Raw genomic sequence first — 21,945 nt, forward strand, 5'->3', positions numbered from 1 at the left:
GATTGTTTGCTTTCATTTTAGGGTCTTGCACACACACAAGATTCCTGCACACACTATTTTACTATATAAATCAGCTGTTTGTGGAGGTGGAAAGCACCAACATAGGGGTTTGATTGAGGCAAAACCCTATATAGCCACCCCAAACCCTCTCTTTTCAGTTGCAGGTGCAGAAACAAGTACCTAGAAGGAGTTTCAGATCAGGAAAAGGCACAACTACCACCCAGAAGTCTCAGAATTACTCAAAACTATCAAGGAAAGGGGCATGGCACCCTGGTCCTACCTAGGAAAGTGGAGTGGCGCCATGGTCCCCCTCTGAATCAATGATTTTTGATAGGGTATAGGCTTAGGGTATTAGAATTGCATCCTCTTAGTTGCAACTTTATGTCAATGTCTCAGGGATAGTGGGGTGGAACCTTGGTCCTGGTTAGTTTGGCTCAGTTTTTAGCATTAGGTACACTTTCATATTCCTCCCCCTTCTCTTCTTTCAGTACTCAGTTCCAGATCTGCAAGTTTGTGCAATTTCAGTTCATATGTGCTTCATTGTTTTTCTCCTAGTCTAATTGATCAATCAAACCCTATTTTTCTCATCCCACACAACAAGAGGAATAGAAACCCTAAGAGATAATCCTTGGCTCTCTCTTTCTCACAATAAGTAGACAAAGTGAGCTATCTCCCTAGGCTCTTTCATATTCCCAATGTGTTGGCAAAAGTAGGATTAGGTCCTAGTAACCCAGTCTCGCTTTTTCCGCCTCCACACCATGACTACCAACTAGTATGGTTCTCCTACTATGAGTCATGAAAAGAAAACTACCAAAATTACAAAGAAAAAGACTATTTTTGTTAAGTAACTTAAGTATCAAGATATGCAAAAGAGAGAGATCATTGAGCAGAGTGTATGCCCCCACGTTAAAGCGGTTGTGTACACCTTACTAAGAGAAATTGCTTTAAGGTATGATACAATAAAAAAGACAAGCACATTATCACAATAATATGGCCCCAAGAAAAGGGAAAATCAAAGGATAATGATCACAAGACATAAAACACGAGGTGGTTTCTCTTAACTCTGGGGTAAGTATGTCTTTTATGATAAATAATGTATATCACGCGCGTGTGTGTGTGTGTGTGTGTGTGTGTGTGTGTGTGTGTGTGTGTGTGTGTGTGTGTGTGTCTGCATAGAGTTTTCCTCATCCCCCAAAGAAAGAAAAACCACCATGGAATAAGGGAACATGTATCTTTTGAGTCAACATGGGAGAGACCAAAAGAGATCTCAATACTTTACATCGTCCTCAAGTAGACAACACTAGGGACAACAAATAGAATAATTGAGAGACAAATAGAAGAAAGATCACAAACATGCAAGAGAGGAGAGAGAAAGAGAATCTACAACACGAATGAAGCTAATCACGCAAACCATCCGTCTCCCCATCTTTCTCATCAATGTTTAGGGAAGGTGGATGCCATGCAAGAGGAGAAACATCAAGCATAGTAGATAGAGCTATCACAAGTTCCAAGCAAGGACCATTCTCTAATGATGAGTCGCCTATTTCTTGGAGCTAGGATTCATGCTTTTAAAAATTGTTGAGATAAATCGTTGTCAACATCAATATATTCATATTCATCATCTGAAATATTAGGATCAACATTTTCATCATGACAACATTCTCACTTATTTCTTCATCAAGATTAAAAAAAATCAAAGCTCTAATAGGAATAGAACTTGAACCATCATTTGTCTTAATCATTTTGTGCTTTGGAGACTTAGGTTGAACCTCTTCATTAGGAGAAGGTTAAGAAAATGCTATTATATCAAGAGATGGTGTCTTTAGAGAAGAAATAGTTTGGGAAGCAAGTTCACAAGCTCTAACATTGTGTATCAGTCGGTGTTCTCTTGCACAATGGTTTCATTTAGTTTTAGCCAAAGGTTGTGAAGGTTTAGGTTCATCAGGTATATGCTTCTTTTATTCTTTTAAGGAATGATGCATAGGAGAAGGTTTTTTACGTTGAACAATAGGAGATGTTGGACGCTTTCCTTTGTAAGACATAGGAGGTGAAACAACACCATATAAAGGAGGGATAAAAGCCGTGGGAAGTAAACCAAGTCCATCATGAGGAGGAGGGATATGTCTATCTTTAGGAGGAATAATGTGTTTACCTTATAAGGAAGAATAGATTGACCCTTAGAAGGAAGGGATTTTCTATCCTTGGGAGGAAGAATAGACTTATCCTTAAAAGAAGGACTAGATTCTTCCTTAGGAAAAAAAATAACTCTATCCTTAGGATGAAGAATAAACTTATCCTTAAGAAGAGGCATATGATCATTAGTTGAAGGAAGACTAAGTGTTAGATTTATAGAACACTCAAAGAAAAGATCATCTCATTCTTCCATTTTTTATTAGATTGAAAAAGGGGATCACTTCTAGGTTTAAGAGGTTAGAATTGTTCAGACCAAAAATAATCAAGACAAACATCTCTTTGCCTAATCTTGGGTTGGTACATGCTATGATTAACATTTATGCTCTTGTCATCAAGAGGGAATTTCAAGAATTTAAGAACAATAGAAGGGATCTCTTTTATGGAAGAGAGCCAAGGATGTCCCAAATTCACATGAAATTATTCTGATGTAGGAATTATAGAAAAGTTAACATCTAAAGCTTTAGTACCAACCTCAATGGGAAGAGAAATAGAACCAATGACAGAAAAAGAGAAACCATCAAATATTTTAATCACCGCATCAGATTGATCATATTTTACTTGATGCAATTGTAATGTATAAAGAAATTCTCTAGTTATCACATTAACAATACAAGCCAAATTAAAGAGCACCCCTCGAGAGGGTATGACTTTGATTCTTGCAATGATATATAATGGGCCATCGGGCGCTTCAATAGTCTCACTAGGATCAAATGTTATGCATAAGTCCTTAGGAGGTTAATTTTTATCAATAAGGTTCACCACATTATTAGACTCTAGGCCAAGGTCATTGGGAGAGAAAAGAACGACAATCAATCTCAATCACATTAGTTGAATGGGAAGGTAAAGGATCAATGAAAATTTGAAGATTTTGATTAGGAGGCGCTACAGATTTATTTCCTTTATCATTCACACTTACCACATATATGATATTGCTATCAATAAAGTCTTGAATCTTACTCCTTAAAGGAATAACACTTTTTAGTGTCATGACCAAGTTGACGATGATATTGGCAAAATGCTTAAGAATCAAAGGTAGGTGACAAATCCTTAGTTGTGTCAATTGGTTTAATAGGGAGAATCTTCAACACATTCCTTTGTAACAATTGAGTCATAATACTACACAAAGATTCATTAAGAGGAGTGAATTATTTTCTAAAGTATTTGGACAAAGGAGGCACACCTATTGTTGTAGCTGCTACTTGAGTGTTGTTGTTGTCATTGAACTTGATGAATCCCTTATTTGGTTTGAACTTGGCAAAAGGTTGTTGATAACTTTCACTTTTATCATTCAGAGCCATTGAAGAGGATTGTTCCAATTTGACTCAGGGTAAGGTGATAATTGTGAAGTACTGTGCACAACTACGTAAAGGAAGTTAATTCATAAAATATAAGTTTATCCCTAATATCTTTTTGCAAATTAGAAATGAAAATTCTTTGAATATATTGATCATGCATAGGAAAATAAATTTGAGAATAAAAATGCTTATATCTACCAATAAAATCAATCACTTTTTATTTAACGCCTTTCTTATAATGCATCAAATCAGTCAAAGTAATTTTAGGACCAATATTATTGTGAAAGTGTTGAACAAAATAATCAGCCAATTGTTGAAATCAAGTGATAGAATAACAAGGCAAAGAACAATACTAGTGCAATGCTTTATCCCTTAGTGTTCTAGTGAACAATTTAGCTAACAATCTTTGGTCATGAGAAAAGTCACTACACAAATTTTGGAATGTTTTAACATGAGTCAAGGGATCACCTTTTCTATTATAAAGATCCAATTGAGGGACTTAAACATGTTTAGGAGGGACAACATGAACAATGTCATTGTATAATGGGCTCACTACATCAAATGTGGACACATTATACTTAGATTGATTCATGGAAGTTTTTTGTTGTTGTCAAGAAGACACTGTTTGGGTTAGATTATTGATGGTAGCTTTGGTGGATGGATTGAAATTGGACATGTTGGATTGAGAAGGAGCGGGTAACATTGTTGAATGAAGGAGGAGCTTTAGAATAAGGAGGTGGGACACTATGATAGGTAGGTATGGTATATGATCGCGTAACAAATGGAAGACTCATAGGAGGAGGTATGAACGAATTATGATTAGAGGAGTTTCTCCCTTGACTAACATTTGTAGGTATGACATTTTGTGTAGAGGTAGCCATGATGTTTGATGTGAAAGTGGGAACACTAGCCATAGAAGTAATCAAATGAATGGAATGATTAACTTGATTAGGAGGTTGTGTATAACCAAGGACTTCAGTATGACTCTTCATAGGCATAATATTAGTATCAACAATATGAGCAATACCACACAACACATCAACACCAAGTTTATCAATTTTAAACATTCTTTTTAATCCTTCAATCAATAGTAGAGCTTGACTTTTCGGATATTGTTGGCTCATCCATTGTTAAAGATTTTCAAATTGAGTCAATCTTTGCGAATCGGTCAATGGACACCCTAGTTAGTGATTCATCCACATCGTGAGTATTAAGAAAAGAATGAGGATAGCGGGGTCATTTTTAGGGTTGGAAGAACCACCAACATCCTCATGGAACAAGTTATCCAAATTAGGCTCTATCTCCTTAGTAATTAAACCTTGGGAAGCCTTAATTCTATAACTTCTTCTCATAGGGATATTATACGTTGGACTAATAGTAGTAAAACTCATGCACTAAGGGAGGGAAATTGGAAATTTGAAATTTGAATTTTGAAATAACTAACAATGCAAACTTTGGGTAAAAATGATTGTTTAATTAATCAAGCAAATTGATTTGCGATTTTGAAAAGATAAGAGCATATAGAGCATGCAACCCACTAGTAAATTTCAATTTAAAAAATTAAGGTTTTATGAAAATAACCACTTTATTTATAGAATTTAATTTGAAATTATATCTAAGATTGCAATTTTGAATTTGAATTTGAATTAGATCTGAAATAATTAATCCAAAATTTAGACAACTCACAAGCTCAATTTTAAACTTAAAAATTAAGGTTTTGAAATTAACCACTAAATTTTTGAAATTTAATTCGAAATTAAACTTGCAAGTGAAAATTTGAATTGTGAAAAGAAAATACTCAGATATGAAATAAATAATCCAAATTAAGCAATTCACAAGCTCAATTTTAAAATTTAAAAATTAGGGTTTTGTTGAATTTAACCTTTATTTTTTTTAAATTCACTTGGATATCAAACTTGTAAATGAAAATTTGAATTTGAATTGCATAAACACTCAGATCTGAGAATATAAATCAAAATGTAAGGAGTCAGGTTTACCAAAATGTAATGGGTGGAAAATTAGGGTTTCTACCATGAGAGGGATGAAAACTAGTAATTTGCCATTACATTCAAAAGTGGAGTAAATCCAATAGATTTAGTCACAAATCAGTAATGATATGGACTAAATACTAATTGGATTCAAGGGGGTATGGATTGATTTTCCCTTAGTTGTGAGTTGAAATGCTAAAATTAGGAAAAAGTGTTGAAAATGAAGGTAAAAATACAGAAATAGTGAGCTACAGTAATCAAATTGAGGTACACTCCTGGATTTGAGTAGTATATGCAGATTCAAACCTAATCCCCAAAAAAGCTCAAAAACTGTTAGGACCAGAGAGCCCATTGCTCTGGTCCTCCTAACTTTTCGCACACCAAAAAGGGTTGATTCATCTCTGCAAATAATGTCTATTTTGAAGATCACATCTTCGTACCTGTTTCCTCTTTGTGAAGTTTTGTTTGTCTCCACAAGGGATTAGGGTTTCATTAACTCTTTGATAAAATATGATATAAATCTCTATTTCAATGCTTGAATCTTGACTTTATTACTGCTCCAAGGCTTGAAGGAAGACTGATTACTTCCTCATTTGTTTGAATGCTTGATCTCATGTGTGTGTATTATTGCCAGATTGATGTGATTGTTCAGATGAGAGGGGGAAAAAATTCTTTTTATATTTTCCCGTTGGAAAACTTGCTAATTTCCAGACATGAGCTGACACGGAGTTGGTAATCCTGCTCAAATTTGAAATAGGGCATAGGGTTTGAAAGGGACCCAAAATAGGGAGGACCAAAGCATGACGCTTTGGTCCTACCCCTTTTTGGGGCTAGGACAGGTGCCTAACTCATGCAAAAGGTAAAAAATAATGTCATTCTTAGGGAATATGAGCAGAGTCAGGTCCCAATCAGGCCTAGGGGTGCAGACGCTAAGGTAGGGACCCTATGTGGTCAAAATTGTACGAGGGTGCAATTTTAGGATTCTACACTTCTCAACTGGTCACTTACCTTTAGATTGTTCTCTCTCATGTGGTAAAGGTGTTACTACTTGGCAGAAAGATGCTAATGCTAATCACTTGACTGTCAAGGCTCCCGATTCTTATGACTCTTTAGATTCTAATGATGACTCATCCCGAGATGAGGTTGTGCCTCATATTGTTGTTGTGGCCTTCGCTATCCCCTTGTATACTACTAGTGTGGCCTTCTTAGGCCTTAAGGTTCTTTTTCCTGTTGCTTTTCTTCTACAACAACAATTGTATTTTGGCGAGTCTACTCCAAAGTGTTGTTTTGCAATAACAGTCTGCTCTAGGTGTGAACTATCACTTTGAGGGGGTTTCCCTACTTGATCCTACTTGCAATGATGTTCCTAATAATAGTATTTCCTAGAATGTTGTTTGTCGTAGGTGAAAAGGTAAGTCTTCCCCCTCCCAAACTCTTTTGTGTTAGGTTGGGGGTGATTCTCCCCACTCTTGAGTTGGATTCATAGCTTTCTCCTTTTGTGCCATTGTTGGATTGTTAGGCCTTTTTACAGTGGTCCTCTAACCTATTGTTCATGGCCCATTATACCCGATCTTGTTCAAGGTCAACACCATTTTTTTGTTGCCTTTCTTTTTGCTGCCTACAAATTGTTTCTATATAAGGTCAATACCCTTGTTTTGATACTTTTAATAATAAAAAAAAATCCAAAAAAGAAACTAAAAATAAAAGAAACTAATATAAACAAAAAAAAAGTAAGTGCACAAAAACATGAAACAACCACAATCGGTCTTATTTTTCTTATGTAGAAAACTACACTGGTCCAAACTCGATGCAATTCTAAATATGAAAAACTCTAGGACCATTGATGTTGCCAACAATATTAGTTGACAAGAACTCAATTGTACACTATGTACCTCATAGAACTTCAATAATTAATTTGGCAAACCACCTTATACAAATAACATGAAATAAAAAAATGGCACTTGGACAAACTATATATGCTCTATTGATGCTCAATAGAAAATCTCATGACAAAATGATACATGTGTTATTATCAACAAAAGATAATCAATGATCAAGAGAAAGGATGAAAAAACAAAAAAATGAACTAGCAAACAAAACAAGCATATAACACAAACAAGAAACGAAAAATGTAACCAAATTCCTAAATTACTTGTACAACATAAACATGAAGATTCTAGACAATAAAATTTCAAGATTTTGTGTTCTATTTCATTAGGGAATTTAGGAGCAACAACTTCTTTATTAGACTACAACTCTACCAAGCACATCCTTGAACTTTTAAAAAATAAGACTCAACTATTTTATTTTAAAATTCAAGATGTGTATTGTAAAGGTTTAACAACTAAGTCGAATCATTACTATCATGATTATCCATATACATGCCATTTTATTCAACTCACCTTAATCATAGTTATATAGGTAGGTAGAAGAAAGTATCATGTTTTTTTATTCTATCAACTAAAGGTGTTCATTCATCTTTTATTTCTACATCCTCATCAAGAATTTTTATCCTCTCATGAATTACACCATGCACATCACCAACATAATCATTAATTAGTAAATCATCCAACCAATTCATATTAGTCATAATTATTATATTGTTAATAGTATCCACATGATCATCCATGTCCACACTACCATAACTAATTGAGTCATGTTCATTCATGCCTAATTTAGAGCAGTGTAGATCTAGATTTATTTGTTCATATATGCATCTTCAAGGGAAAATTCATATGATTTATCATTTTTGACAATGTAATTAGAAATATTATGGTATGCATCAATCTTATTAATGTCAATGGAATTGTTTTTCACCTTTATATGGAGTACCATATTGCTTTTATCTATGCCATCATTGTCCAAAAATATTTGTGTTTCAATACTATTATGTTCCCACAAAATGGTTTCACAACTATCTCAATCAACATTTTCAACTTTTTCTATGCTAGATTTTCCTACCTTAATTGAATGAAATATGTTCATAATGTTATTTATAGTGTCATCATTTGGATTATACTAAAACAAATTTATAGTTTGATCATTAATATTGCCCACATGATGAACTATGTCCAAATTGCCAAATTGAAAGAATCATCACATATTATCGATATATATTTTAGTTAAAATTTTGTTCAATCAATATTTTTAGCACTGGAATCATTTTTTTATTATTATTATGGGTAAATAGGTTTTAACATGTTCCTAAAAACCAACTACAATAGGACAATTGACCTACACCTAACAACAAACCAGACAACTAGGTTTTGAAAGGGTTTGAGACATTTTACAATATGACACACAATTTAGTTTCTTTTCCTTGAAATTTGCATACCCTCAACCTAGGGATGGAATTCCACCATACATGTAGGAAGACTTATCTTCCTTTTTTGAATAATGATCCAAGATACATAATGTTAAACTTTATTTGATCAATGAGAGAGAAGGGAGTCCTCAACTATCTCCACAACTAGAATCTCCTCATGTGTCAAGGAAGAATGTCTAATTGAAAAAGTCATGTGTTGTAACAAATCCACAAACTAGGTAGGAGGAATAATTGTCTTGTTGTCTATCTTCAAGGCAACATGAACAAATATAAGAGATGCTAAAATCAATTCTACATAAGAAATGAAGTTACCTAGGCCATACTAGCACCCAAAGAAGCCACCTTAGGAGTAGATTCCTAACTTGGGGAGACAAGATGAGAATCCATATTATCCAAAGAATCAAAGAAAATAAAGTATCCATGGTCAAATGATTAGGGAGGGCATTCCTCCAATAGAATCAAAATTGATATTGCATTGATATGTCTTATCGATGTGAATGATCTCATGTATTTCATCCTTGGATAGAATACTATATCTCTCTTCATTTGTGATATCAATATGTGTAGTTGTCTGAATACCATTATGTCACTTGACATGGCTTCACAACCATTTTTGTGTTTTATGAAGTTTTAGCATATTCCTTTCTTTTATTAAATTCATTCACTTGGAAAGATGCCACAAGTCTATAATTTTACTCTTGTTGGTATCATTTCAATTATATGAATGAGATTAAATTTATTAAGATAGAAGGAATGGTTTATTATTTTATGCATCTTTTAAGAGATCAAAATGAGTGTATGAGAAGTTGTGTATTGATCAAATTTATAAGTAGGCTATTTAATATTATAAATACAACTTGATTGATTTTGAACATATGATCAAAACAACATTCGCTAATTATTATAGTTATCAAGATTTGGTATCAATTATGGAGGTATATAGTAAGGGGAAGAGTTTTGGTTTGTTGGACAATTTTTCAACAATTATTCAAAACCATAATCTTGAGGCATGAATTATTGATCCACTATTAAAACCTCATTACAAACATCCTCAAATTCAGATATCCTTGGAACTTATATCACAAATATTACAAATTATCCAATGCTTGCAAGTAATGATTTTAAAGTGGCATTTGTTATACATATGTATTACACAATCTATCAAGCATCTAACAAATATCTGATTAAAACTTTAAATTGAGTCATTGGGCTCTTTCCTAACTACCACAAACTATTAAAAAGATTCTTTTGGGTATATTAGTTCTTTAAACTAATTTACAAAAGAGGTTTAAACTTTTGCCCAAAAGTGTATAAAATTTAGTGCAAGGTGGATATAACAATCAACCAAAGGTAACTCATCCTCATATTCCTTACAATAAGAGTTATCCACATGAGCATCCAAAGAGAGATTAACATGTGGTACCTTACTAATAGCCTAATATCACGATGAAATCTAGATTGACCCTCCTTGTTGATGTGAAAATACTCTGGATATCAATTAAAGATTCTTTCCCCTAATCAAAAACGTTGTTTATGTCCTCATGTCATAGGTATATCCCCACAACAAAGGAAAACACTGAGGCACAACTTAGTGAAGTATGCAACATTAGACATTTTTCTTACCATTGGACTAGCCAGGATCTAGAAGGAGCCCAATCACGACTTCTTGAATCCCCACACACAATACACCATTTATTTTATTTTTAAGTTCTTAAATCCTTGTAACTCAAAAATATAGATAAGAATTATAGATTTCCATGTCAAAAAAATCCATGAAATTATTAACCACCTTCGCTACATCCATTCTTCTTCTATTCCTTGGGTTATTGGAATTAGATATTGGCACTCCACACTTACCACATCTCTTCTTGCCTTTCTTGCATCTAGAGTTTGATGACATAAAATGTAGAGAACACCCACTAGATATACTAATAAGAAATAGTCGAATTGTTAAACCCTTACACCACTTGCTAAAAATATGTTAGCCAATAATAGCATATGGTAATTCTTCCCTTCCAAGGGCATACCAAGTTTCTTCCTAATCAAGAACTTTATCAATATCATCATGCAACAACTCTAAAAGAAACCATTGTGGTAGAACTCAAAACTTATGAAATGTTGAAGATATATTTTCAAACCCCATGCAGGATACACCTGGAGAGCAACAAAAAAACTTCCAAGATGCAATGGATAGTAAAAGCACAAAACATTCAAACACTCAAATATAAACCATTATACCTTTAAATCTTGTCTTCTCCTTCAGATTGAGCCTTCGATGAAGTTAAAGATGAACCCCTCTTCAACTTGTCTAGATTGGCTTCTTGTAGGATTGTGGATTGCTCTCCACACAAAACAACAATGATGGATTGGTGGATGGATGGTGGATGATTGCAAATGGATGATTAAGTGTTGAAACTAAAATTTCCTATGGTGGTGATGCTATGAAGGTAATCCTAAGCACAAATGGACAACATTTGATTGCATGAAGATGAGATGAAAATGAAAGGGATGAGACTCCAATTTATAGATTTGAAAGGGGCAGAATGGACGATCAAGATTGATTTGAAATGGAAAACCAAGATTGAAGGAAATAGATAAAGTGGATTGAGAGGACATGGTGTGGAGGCCAAAATATTTGCCATAAAAGGCATTTCTTGTCTCCACACTCCACAATGTGCATGGGGAAGATACCCTTACGTACATTGGGAAGACAAATAAAAATAAAAATTCCTTGGGGCAGGACAAGGGAATTAAAAATTTCCAAATAATGAGGTGCATGGAAGAATGGGAATAGAAAAGAAATTAAAAATTCCTTGGGAAGATGAGAGTGCATAGAAAAGAGAGGAAATTTGAAATCCTTGAAATGAACAAAGCTAGTGCATTTAAGGTTGGGGGTTGAGAGGGGGACAAGCCATTTATGACAATTAGTTGACTTGTAGATAATCATAAGGATTAGGCATGAGAAAATGATTAGCAAGAGGGATTAAGTGGGATAATGAGAGATTAGAAGACAAGTGGGAAAGTTAGGAGGATTTGACAAGAGGAGAGAGAATGAGTGGAGGAATTAAAAATTGGAGAATAATGTTAATACAACTTCTAGAATAATTAATTAGTTTAATTGAGGATTAGAAGACGATGATTTCTAGGAATCATATGATTTAATTAATTAATTAAAATTAATTAACTAAAGGGGACTTAGAGGAATTAATTAAATTGGATGACTTTAAAAGAATGAGAATAATAAATTTATTTGATAAATCAATTATTGCACTATAATTAGAGGATTAATTTAATTTAATTTAATTAATTATGAGAAGAATAAATGGAATAACATAATTAAATTAATTAACTATGTAGTAAGGATAAATTAATTAAATATATAATTTAATTTTAACTCCCTTTATTAGACACATTGCTTTTCAAAAGATATACTAGTATTTATATAATTTATGTGAACTACCTATATTGATTTCATTTCACTTATCAAGAGATATGTAGTTTAATTTTATTGAATTATTTATTATATATTTTTTATTTATTAGTTTCTAAACTTATGTTCCTTTATGTTTATATGTTTAACTTTAAAAATTATATATAAATTTGAATAAATATTAATAAAAACCCATCGATTGTACCTATTTATACATGAACTCCTTAGATTAAATCCAAGAGGCTTCAATTGATGGCGATTGTGCCACTAGGCACTACGTTTGTAGTAATTATGGTTGACTAGGACTTTCGAATGAAGGTCCTTATAACAAACAAAATAATTATGTTCCATCTTTTTAAATTTACAAAACTCATTCTTTTGAAATGGTCCACAACTGAGACATACCTTTATGCATCCAACCTTATAGAAGTATACTCAAAATGGAGTTCATGAATAGGTGAGAAAAATGCATCCAAAATAGAATAAAAAAATAATGACAAATTTCTTAAAGGATGCAGGTTAATTAAAAAAATCAAAACAATGTATTTATAGACCATACACCATCATTCTATTGATGGAGGGATATGATATCATCAAGGATTAACAAATATATGTAGCAATTATGAGAACACATCGAAATCCTTGATATAAGTATGAATATAAGACAATAATAAAAGTTGTGACAATTAATAATGAACAAAATAATAACAATCCGTTGTCCTCGATTTCTGCATGGCCGAAATCATGAGGCAGCCCTATGAAATTGGTTTGTTTCGTACCTCACGGGCTTCAGGAAAGATTAATCAACCTCGTCGATTAGTCACTTTTTTGTCTTTTGTCTTTATGTTTGGTTGTTTAGAAGTTAGAGAGTTTTTATGTTTTGATTGATAGGTCGAACTTTAAAGTCCGACCTGAAGTGAGTCATGTCAGCACATCGAACTTTAAAGTCTGATGTTCTAGTTTTCCTTTCTGTTTGTGATTGACAAGTCAGAATTTAAAGTCCAACCTGCAATTGAGTTGTGTTGTGACTGACAGGTCAAAATTTAAAGTTCGACCTGTTAGGATGAACTACATTTATTGCAATCCGTGTTTTATTTAATTAGGGATTTTATGGTTTTAAATGAAGTTTTTTGTTCTTTTTAGTCATTTTCTTCACATCTTTGGCTTGTCTTGGCTCCCCTCTCATCTTCTCTTCGCTTTTCTCATTTTCTGCTCGTGATTGGTGATTATTTTCATGAATTCTTCATCAAAGAGTCTATCTTTTTCTCTGGGTATGTTCTTTCTGCGTTTTTCCTTCTGCATTTTTTTTTCTTCGTGTGTGTTAGGGTTTTTGTTTGTTTTGTTGTGGATTAGGGCATGCCGGGATTTTGAATCCAAATGCCCTAATCTCCTTTTTTCCCCTTTATCCTCACATCTTAGGTTTCAAACCCTGACATGTGAGGGAATGCCCTATTTCCTTGATCTGTTTTTCCCTTCTTGCATGTCGGATTTTGAAATCCAACATACAAGAGATGCATGTTTTTCCAACTAACATATCGAGCTTTGAAGCCCAACATTTTAAGTTATTTTGATGTTTTCCCTACTAACATATCGAGTTTTAAAACCTGACATGTTAGCAATTTTTTGTTTTTCCCCTACTAACATATCGGGTTTTAAAACCCGACATGTTAGTGATGTATGATCTTCCCCTATTAACATATCAACAAACCGTGTTCTTCCCAGATGACATGTCGGGTTTTAAAACTCGAATTGTCAACCTTTGTGTCTTTTTCAATAGATAGGTCGGGTTTTAAAGCCCATAATGTCATCTATCTCACAAGTTTCTAACTCGCAGGTCAGACTTTAAAGTCCGACCTGCAAAGATTGTTCTTCCCATTTGCACATCGGACTTTAAAGTCCGATATGCAATCTATGATTTTTTTTTCCTGCACATCGGACTTTAAAGTTCGATGTGCGAATTTTGGTTTCTAACTAGCAGATTGGACTTTAAAGTCCGAACTGCAAGTTTTGATAATATTTTTCATAAGTCCAGTTTAGCTCCAGTTTCTTCTGCCAACTAATAAAATTTTCTCTTCTGATGATGATAATTTTTAAAACACTAATCCTTGGTGTTGAATGCAGTAATTTGAAAATGTCAAAGCCTGCTCAAGGAAAATCAGAGCCTTCTTCAAGTAAGTTAGAGTCCTCACCAAGCAAGCCATCTGTGAAAAAAGAAGAAGTATGATAAATACTCGAACATGTTTTTAGAAAGCTCAGTTGACTCTAATGTTAAAGAGATAAAAGATACAAAAATCGATCATGTGGACTTGCAGGAGTTCATTTATCGAGTTGAGAAATCCCTCTCACATATGTCAAACCTAATAAGGTAAGAGTTGCACAAGTATGCTTCTTTCCCAGTAGCAACCCATGATACAGATTTTGTACTTGTAGTAGCGGATCATTTTGATCCACATACCAGGAAGGTGAAGGATAGTAATCATAATGTCATCATGACATTAGACAACGTTTTATTCAACAATGTGTTTAAAGGTTCACCGATGGAAGTAGCAGATATAACCAAAGAAAATGCTCAGGAGTATTATGAGAAGAATAAAGCAAAGTGTAAGAAAATGATCAATACAGTTTTCCTATCTTCAGCTAGGGGTTCCATTATACAAGATGGCCAAAATACTTTCATAGAAGTGATTTAAATGAAGAGTATAATGATATGGTTACTATGCTAGCACGAGTGAAAGGTTTGAAAGATTCTCATTACTTTCAGAACTAGATGTGCCACTATATGAGCATAATCAGGAAATGGAATACCAAGATAGATTGGGGTGAGCAGATTTGTGATGAACTTTGTGCATAATTGAAAGAGGTCAAAACAACGTTGAAGTCCTTTATGACCTCATACCTTGTGTATGCAGCTGCCTCTATGAGGCAATATCCAGGTTTGTCAATAAAAGGCGACAAGAGGTTAGCTCCTATTTGGAGCTATTATGACCAACTCACAATCAAGAATCATGGAAGTCATTTCAGAAGGGTCAATGATGCCTTCTTTGTTGTATGAAAATGTATGTTTGATAAGGACTTACATAAGAAGAGACTTTCAAAAGCAACATACAATAGGGTTTCTCATTTTGGTTGTGTCTTTCTCCAATTTCCTACATTCACCTATATCCACATAGGATGTTTCACAAGTGAACCTTTCATTTTTCCAAGATATCCATCTGATAAGATTGTACTCATGGAGTTATGCCGACAATTGATCCATGTGCATGAAAAGCAGTCGTAGGCTCATAAGACTGGCTTAAAATTTCCAGAAGCTATTGGCCAATATTCAGTAATGACTAACCCAAAGGCCAAAAATATGGAAGAAGAAATGCAATGGAACACCATGAGGAGGTTCAAGGCTCCTAATAATTTTAATTTTCATGGAATGAAAAACAAAATTAAGAGGATCTATACTCATGTATATCGGCTCAAAGATGTTTGGGTAGACTATGAAAATGATGAAGATGTGAGGAGAATAGATTTTAGTCGTCTCACCCTGGAACAAATTGAAAATCTTGATTTGGCTAAAATCTTGCTGACAATGGAGGATACTGATGATGTAATGGATCCAGTCTATTTTGAAAGGAAAATTGTTGATTCTCCATTGTCACCCATCCAATGATCAAAAAAGAAAAGTAAGTCCATTACTCAAAGAATTGCCCCTATTTTGGCCAATACTAATGCATGGTTATTGAAGAAGAAGATCAAAATGAAGCAACTTCCTGCCAGTTCTGGGGATGATGATAATAGTGATGGTCCACTTGGTAAAACAACTGAATTGAGGACCAAAAGAAAAGCATATGTGCAAGCACCTCCATCAATCCATTCGACACAATCCAAGGGAAAAGGACCTAAAATCAAATTCACTATCAAAGGGTCAAAGAAAGGTGAATCTTCCTCAACTGTACAAGTGACACAAATAGAGGAGCCTAAGCAACAAGCTATTGAAGAGGCTGAGAAAGAAAAAGAACAAGAAGAAGGAGAAATTCCTCATGAAGAGGAAATGCAGGATGAAAAACCAACTCATCAAGGTGAGAGTGATACCCCTGCCACTTCATAGGTATCAACTCCTACAAAAGTTATCATTCATTCTATTGAATCATATTCAGATCAAGAAGAAGAAGAATATGATGATGAAGGGCTGAATACAAAATTACCACACCAAGAGGGTGATCAACAATATGTTACATTGTATAGTATGTCAAGTTTTGATGATGTTCCCACATCCATTATCAAGTCTTCAATTTTGGACTTTACTGAATCTATGGAACAAGTAATTGCAGAGCAACAGTTGGTGACCCTACCTTCCATAACAATAATGGCTGAAGCTCCACCTAGTGTGAGTACCATTGTTGCCACTAATGCACCATCCACAATTGCAACCATAGTTGTTTCCAAGGAGGCATCAAGAATGGCTATTGTGGCTCCATTAATAGAAACACCATCTATTATCGCAATCCTAGTACCTGTAATTCCATCTTTTGAAACTGCAACTTCAAGTTAGAATGTTCCTCAGATATCGGTTTCCATTCAGAAGGACACCACAACTCCATGTAATAAAGAATATTTACCACCATGGATGGATATAGTAGCACCTAAAAGGAAAAAATCAGGTAATTTCACCTGATGAATTTGATTTTGAACAGTTGGTTCCTCCCAAATCCAAAAGCACTAAAAAGCCAAAGACTGTTTCTCGGGTACCAGTGGATCCTGCTACAAAAAAGAAATATGTTGAGGTTATAGTGTCATCTTTAGATAAGAATAAGGATAATATTCAACCTGGAGATTATACTATGCAGACTGTATAACTTGGAGTGGAGACACATGAGAGTGCCAAGTTAGACTCTCAAACTACTTTCAATTCTCTTATGAGAAGTTTTGATTAAGAAAGAGATGAAAATAATGAATTGAAGCAGAAATGTGAGAAGTTGACTAGTGCGCTTCTCAAGGTCATGCAATTTTCTTAGGAAATTGAGCCAACTGTGTCCTCAATTGATACTGAGGCTCTCAAGAAAGTGGAACTGGTGGGCGTCAAGGGCCGAGTAGTGGATGAACGGATTGCTCGTTTGAAATCAGAAGGTTCTCATCTTCTGAATTCAACAATTAAGTTGTTGACTGACTTTGAAGTTGTTTAAATTCAAATGCAAGGTGTCAAAACTTCCTTATCTCAAGAGGTAGAAGATATTGAAAAGAGCATAACTCTTTGGGGTAAAATGGATGATTTTCAGAATTGACGTCCTTGTGGAAAATAAAGGAATTCCAACAAGAGAGAAATACATCCAGATTCTGTCATTGTTGTCTCATAAGAAAGAAACAATAAGGTCAATGATTATGGAGTTGGATTAGGAGAAGGAAGGTGATGATGAGATTGATCTTATTTCAGCAAGAGTAGCTGAAATTCCTTGTTATTTGTATGATGATAATCAAAATCTTGTGACCAGCGACGCCATCATACAAGAATTTATTTCCCTGATAGATCACTGTACAAAATAAGATTTCACATTGAATGCATTTGATAAGTTGCTAGAAATACAAGTTAGTTTTGAAGTTCTTGCATCAATGTTGAAAGATGGAAGGAAGAAATACGTGAAAGCTGAAGATGCAGTTTCCCGTGTTCGCGCCATCACCATTTCTACCACAATGTCGGACAAAGCTGAGATGGAAGCTGTTTTGGTCAAGTTCAAGGAATTCCAAAAATCCAATGAGGAAGAGAAAGATGAATAAAGTGTCCCCGTTTGACACTTTCTTTTCGTGTAGTTGCATTCTTAATCATTGCAAATTTTCTTGCAGTTGCATTTTTATTTGATGCAGTAGTTGTAGTCAAGTGGGAGTGTGCAATTGAATTAGTCGATTGTGCCCACATTTTTCTCCACTCTTTTCCTATATAAAGAGGACCCTCATTTGTACATATTTATCTTTTGATGCTTAACAAAACTCTGCCAAATTTTTATCTCAATTAAAACTTTGTGCTTTTGATGTAAGAAGTTGATTCAAGGAAATAAAGATAACAATCCGCTCATTTCCAAACTTTGTGTTGGACTGAAGATTGTGATTGTGATTGGAATCATTCTTATGTTTAGTTCTCATAATCATTTCTTATGATCTTGAATCTTTTGGTGAAATTGTGAAAGTTTATGAAAGAGCTTTCTAACTGTGGAAATAGACTTTGTGCTATCTACATATTTGGGAAATCTTCGGATAATTAAGTAATTGCGTAGGACGCTTTGTATTGCTGCAAATTACTTGTAGTTTTAGGAATCTTTGATCACATCTTGGAGACTTTGAGCTACAAGTTGAGATTTAAGTTGAAATAGTGGTGATTTAAGTAGTTGTACTTACATAAGACTTTGGGCTTACAAGGTTGTCTAAATGTTGAGTATCTTTGTATCTTTGTCAAGAAGTTTAATTTGGTGGTTAAGTTTATTTAGTTGTAAGAAATATCACCAAGTGAAAGGAGAATACATTAATTCTGAAAAAAGAGAATCACATGCCCAAAGCTTACACCTGAATTTTTGTTTTACATAAGTTGTTGTAATACTCAAAATTTCAATAGGGAAACTCCCCTTGATGAAAGGAAAGACTTTGTCTTATCATAGCTGTGTGTGAAATACATATTTTGTCATTAGTACACTAGTGACAAAATATTCACCCAACACAATAAAAAAATTATGAATGAAGAAGGATAACCTAGAGCAAAAGCACTAGGTGCATTTAGATGTTGGGTTCACTTAAATTTACCTTAAAAAAGAAGACACATCCTTTGATTAGTTTAGTGTCTAATTAGAAATAAGACAATAAAAAGTACTTCCACAAAAACTTAATTAATGAAACTAGTAAGATAAGGAATCCTTAGCCATTTCAATGTGATTTTTCAATTTTTATTCTCAGGTAAAATGATACAGTGTTATTGATGTGATATAATCCACATCTGATACCGAAATGATGCATAGATGGAAGGTACAAGTCCATAGAAACTTTTATGATGGTTTGAACTAACCCACATTTGCATTCCACTAATCTTGGCACAGTTGCATCTTTATAGGAAAAGTTATGTCCTGTACTTGTTGATCTCTGAAATTTGTTTGCATGTGTGCCCATGTCATGAATAGAATGTTAAAGAGTATATTAAACCCATGTCTGAAATGAATAGAATGTTAAAGAGTGTATCAAGAGTTTACTATGTGTAGAAGGAAATGTAGAAACCGTCTCAATAGTAAATCAAACTCCCTTACCAATAGGTAATTGCTCAAAAGTGCTTTTATTGATTCAAAGAGAGAGAGCAGTGACTGTTTTCACATGCCCTCCACTTAGAATGCTTCTTCCTATTGATGGGCTTGCAACTGCCTTAGCCATTTGATTTCACAGATATTAGAAAGACAGAAGTAGTAAGCATGAGCTTTCATAAGAATTTTCGAAAAAAAAACTGTATATGCTTTTTGAATCAATATCTCAAATCGCACTCAAAAATCCATCATGAAAAAGAAAAAGAAAGTAAACTCGCAGAACTTACCCACAACCACACCGACTTGAATGTGTTATTGGCTGTGCACAAGGTTACACTTAAAAAACAATTTGGGTGCTAATGGAATGGAGTTTGCTGTGAGGGACTGCAAATAGAACTGCTGTATACCCACTCTTACCATGTTGAACAAATTTATTGAAGGACATGTCAATACTTTATTTGGGATAATTACAAATTTCTATTATATTAATAGATATGAGTTGATCAGATACAGTAATTAGTTACAGAACTGATCAGAAACAAATTTGAAATATTGAAAATAATATTTTCAATTTTTTTCTAGTTTTTTTATATGTTAGTATTTGATGTTTTTGAAGTCTTTCGGGCATTTTCAGCCCTTGAAACTTTGGCCTGTCCCTTAAATTCTTTCAGGACTTCGCCTTAAGCTCTTGGAGACCTTTCCAACGAGTTAAATGGCTCGTAATTTAGAGTCCTGAGTAGAAAGTTATGCCTAGTTGAAGTTAGGACAAAATTTCATATAGTTTTTTGAAATTTTCGTAGTTTTAGATTTTATTATGTAAATAAACAGATATGACTGTTGGGTTTCAATTCTCAAGGGGTTTTGGTGACCCTTGGAATCTCATGAACTGATATATGTTGGATTTTCGAATTGAATAGATTACTTTTTAGCTTGCTTCAATTCTGCGTTTACCTTGTTCATCCCAGTGTTGTCATCCGAATCCATAATTCGAATCAAAAACAGATTTCAAATTTATTTGCATAGTTATACAATCTTCAAATAGTGGGATTACATAGTCAAAAACTATTCCTTAAGGAGTACCAAAACTAGAAAGACAGAGGACGAAGGCGTTTGTTCAGTAGCACTCATAGAGTGAGATGTTCACCCTTAGACGGAAATAAACTTCTCCCTCATATGAATCAGTAGAAATGGTAGCGATTCCTCTTGCCATGAAGAAATCACCAGTACCACCCACAACAGATATATCTCTGTACTTGGTGAGGATTGGATCTGCTCCATTGAAGGTGATGGTGCCCTTATAATCTTTTGAGTTGAGCACAAATGTGAAGCCAAGCCAAGCACTGAAGGTATTCTTCATGTCATAAAAATAGAAGCCCTGAGCTCTTCCCACAGGAGGAGAATGAAGATTATTGTCAAGAGTAATAGGATCATCAAACACAGCAAGATTTCCAAAATGGTTATTACCAGTCATAATGGTGAGATTAGCTCCTTGAGGGGCTGCAACAAGTGCAGATGTTGCATTATGGGCATTTTTACCATTGTAGATTATATCATGAAAATATAACACAAAGTTTCTACAGGGCTTTGGAAGCTTCTTATTCCATCTATGACAATCTGCAGATTTTAACAAGATGGCAGAAACTAGAAGCCATAGAAAACACAAATCTAGAACTCTAACAGCTTTCATTGCCATGGTGAAAAAATATATGTAAATATCTCTCTACCTATATATGGGACAGCAAGGCTCTCAATTCACAGAGAAGATTAGAGGTGCACATTAAAGCTTACACTTCAACTCTATTTATAGCAAATTTAGCTGCATAGTAGCTGTTCCGCACAAGTAGTGGAGATGGTTTTGGTCATGGGTTTGTTCTTCATTGCTTTCGAGTTTGATTTTGAGATTTGAGTTTTAATTCGTTGATTGTGAACATCCCTAGAAAACTAGTCTCGTCTCGATTGAAATTAAATAAGACCAAGACAAAACAAATTGAAAGCTAGACTGAATTGCAAAGATATCTTTGAATCATGAAAAAATAATAATCAAACACCCTTTAAATACTGTCTCAATAGGAGTGGAGGCGGCCCATCTTCAAATCACTTGTTTTTTTTCAACCTTGTTAGAACTTAGAATTGATCCTGCTTTGACCATGTCTTCAAGATGGATTAGTGTTAGTACATGCAATAATCATGCTTTAGTCGGCAAGAGGATAAAATCTATACGGCTATTATTTTCTAAAAAATGAAAATGATTGTAGTCCATTATTGATATTAAAAAAACAATTGATCTGTCAGCTCAACATGGTGGAAGATGACTCAGTAAAAGATCATTTTACTTTTGTAGAATGAAATTATATTTGATTCTCATAAATGTTTTTTAAGAAATATTTTATTTAATATATAAATAAATTATTTTAGTTAAAGAGGTTGTATTCAATTAGTAGGGTTGTAGGTCAAA

General features: G+C 34.0%; 1 protein-coding gene across 1 annotated transcript; it reads right to left on the minus strand.

The window, feature by feature from the left end:
- Positions 1-20,521: 20,521 nt before the first annotated feature.
- On the minus strand, positions 20,522-21,245 carry LOC131031962 (dirigent protein). Its single transcript, XM_057962829.2, has one exon. It carries the CDS (start codon positions 21,181-21,183, stop codon positions 20,605-20,607), a length of 579 nt encoding a protein of 192 aa, XP_057818812.1. The 5' UTR covers positions 21,184-21,245; the 3' UTR covers positions 20,522-20,604.
- Positions 21,246-21,945: the final 700 nt, after the last annotated feature.

Source organism: Cryptomeria japonica, chromosome 9 (genome assembly GCF_030272615.1).
Source record: "Cryptomeria japonica chromosome 9, Sugi_1.0, whole genome shotgun sequence".
Taxonomy (NCBI): domain Eukaryota; kingdom Viridiplantae; phylum Streptophyta; class Pinopsida; order Cupressales; family Cupressaceae; genus Cryptomeria; species Cryptomeria japonica.

Bases quoted from the DNA above. Each gene is read 5' to 3' on its own strand.
- LOC131031962 (XM_057962829.2), bottom strand. From the start codon at position 21,183: ATGGCAATGAAAGCTGTTAGAGTTCTAGATTTGTGTTTTCTATGGCTT.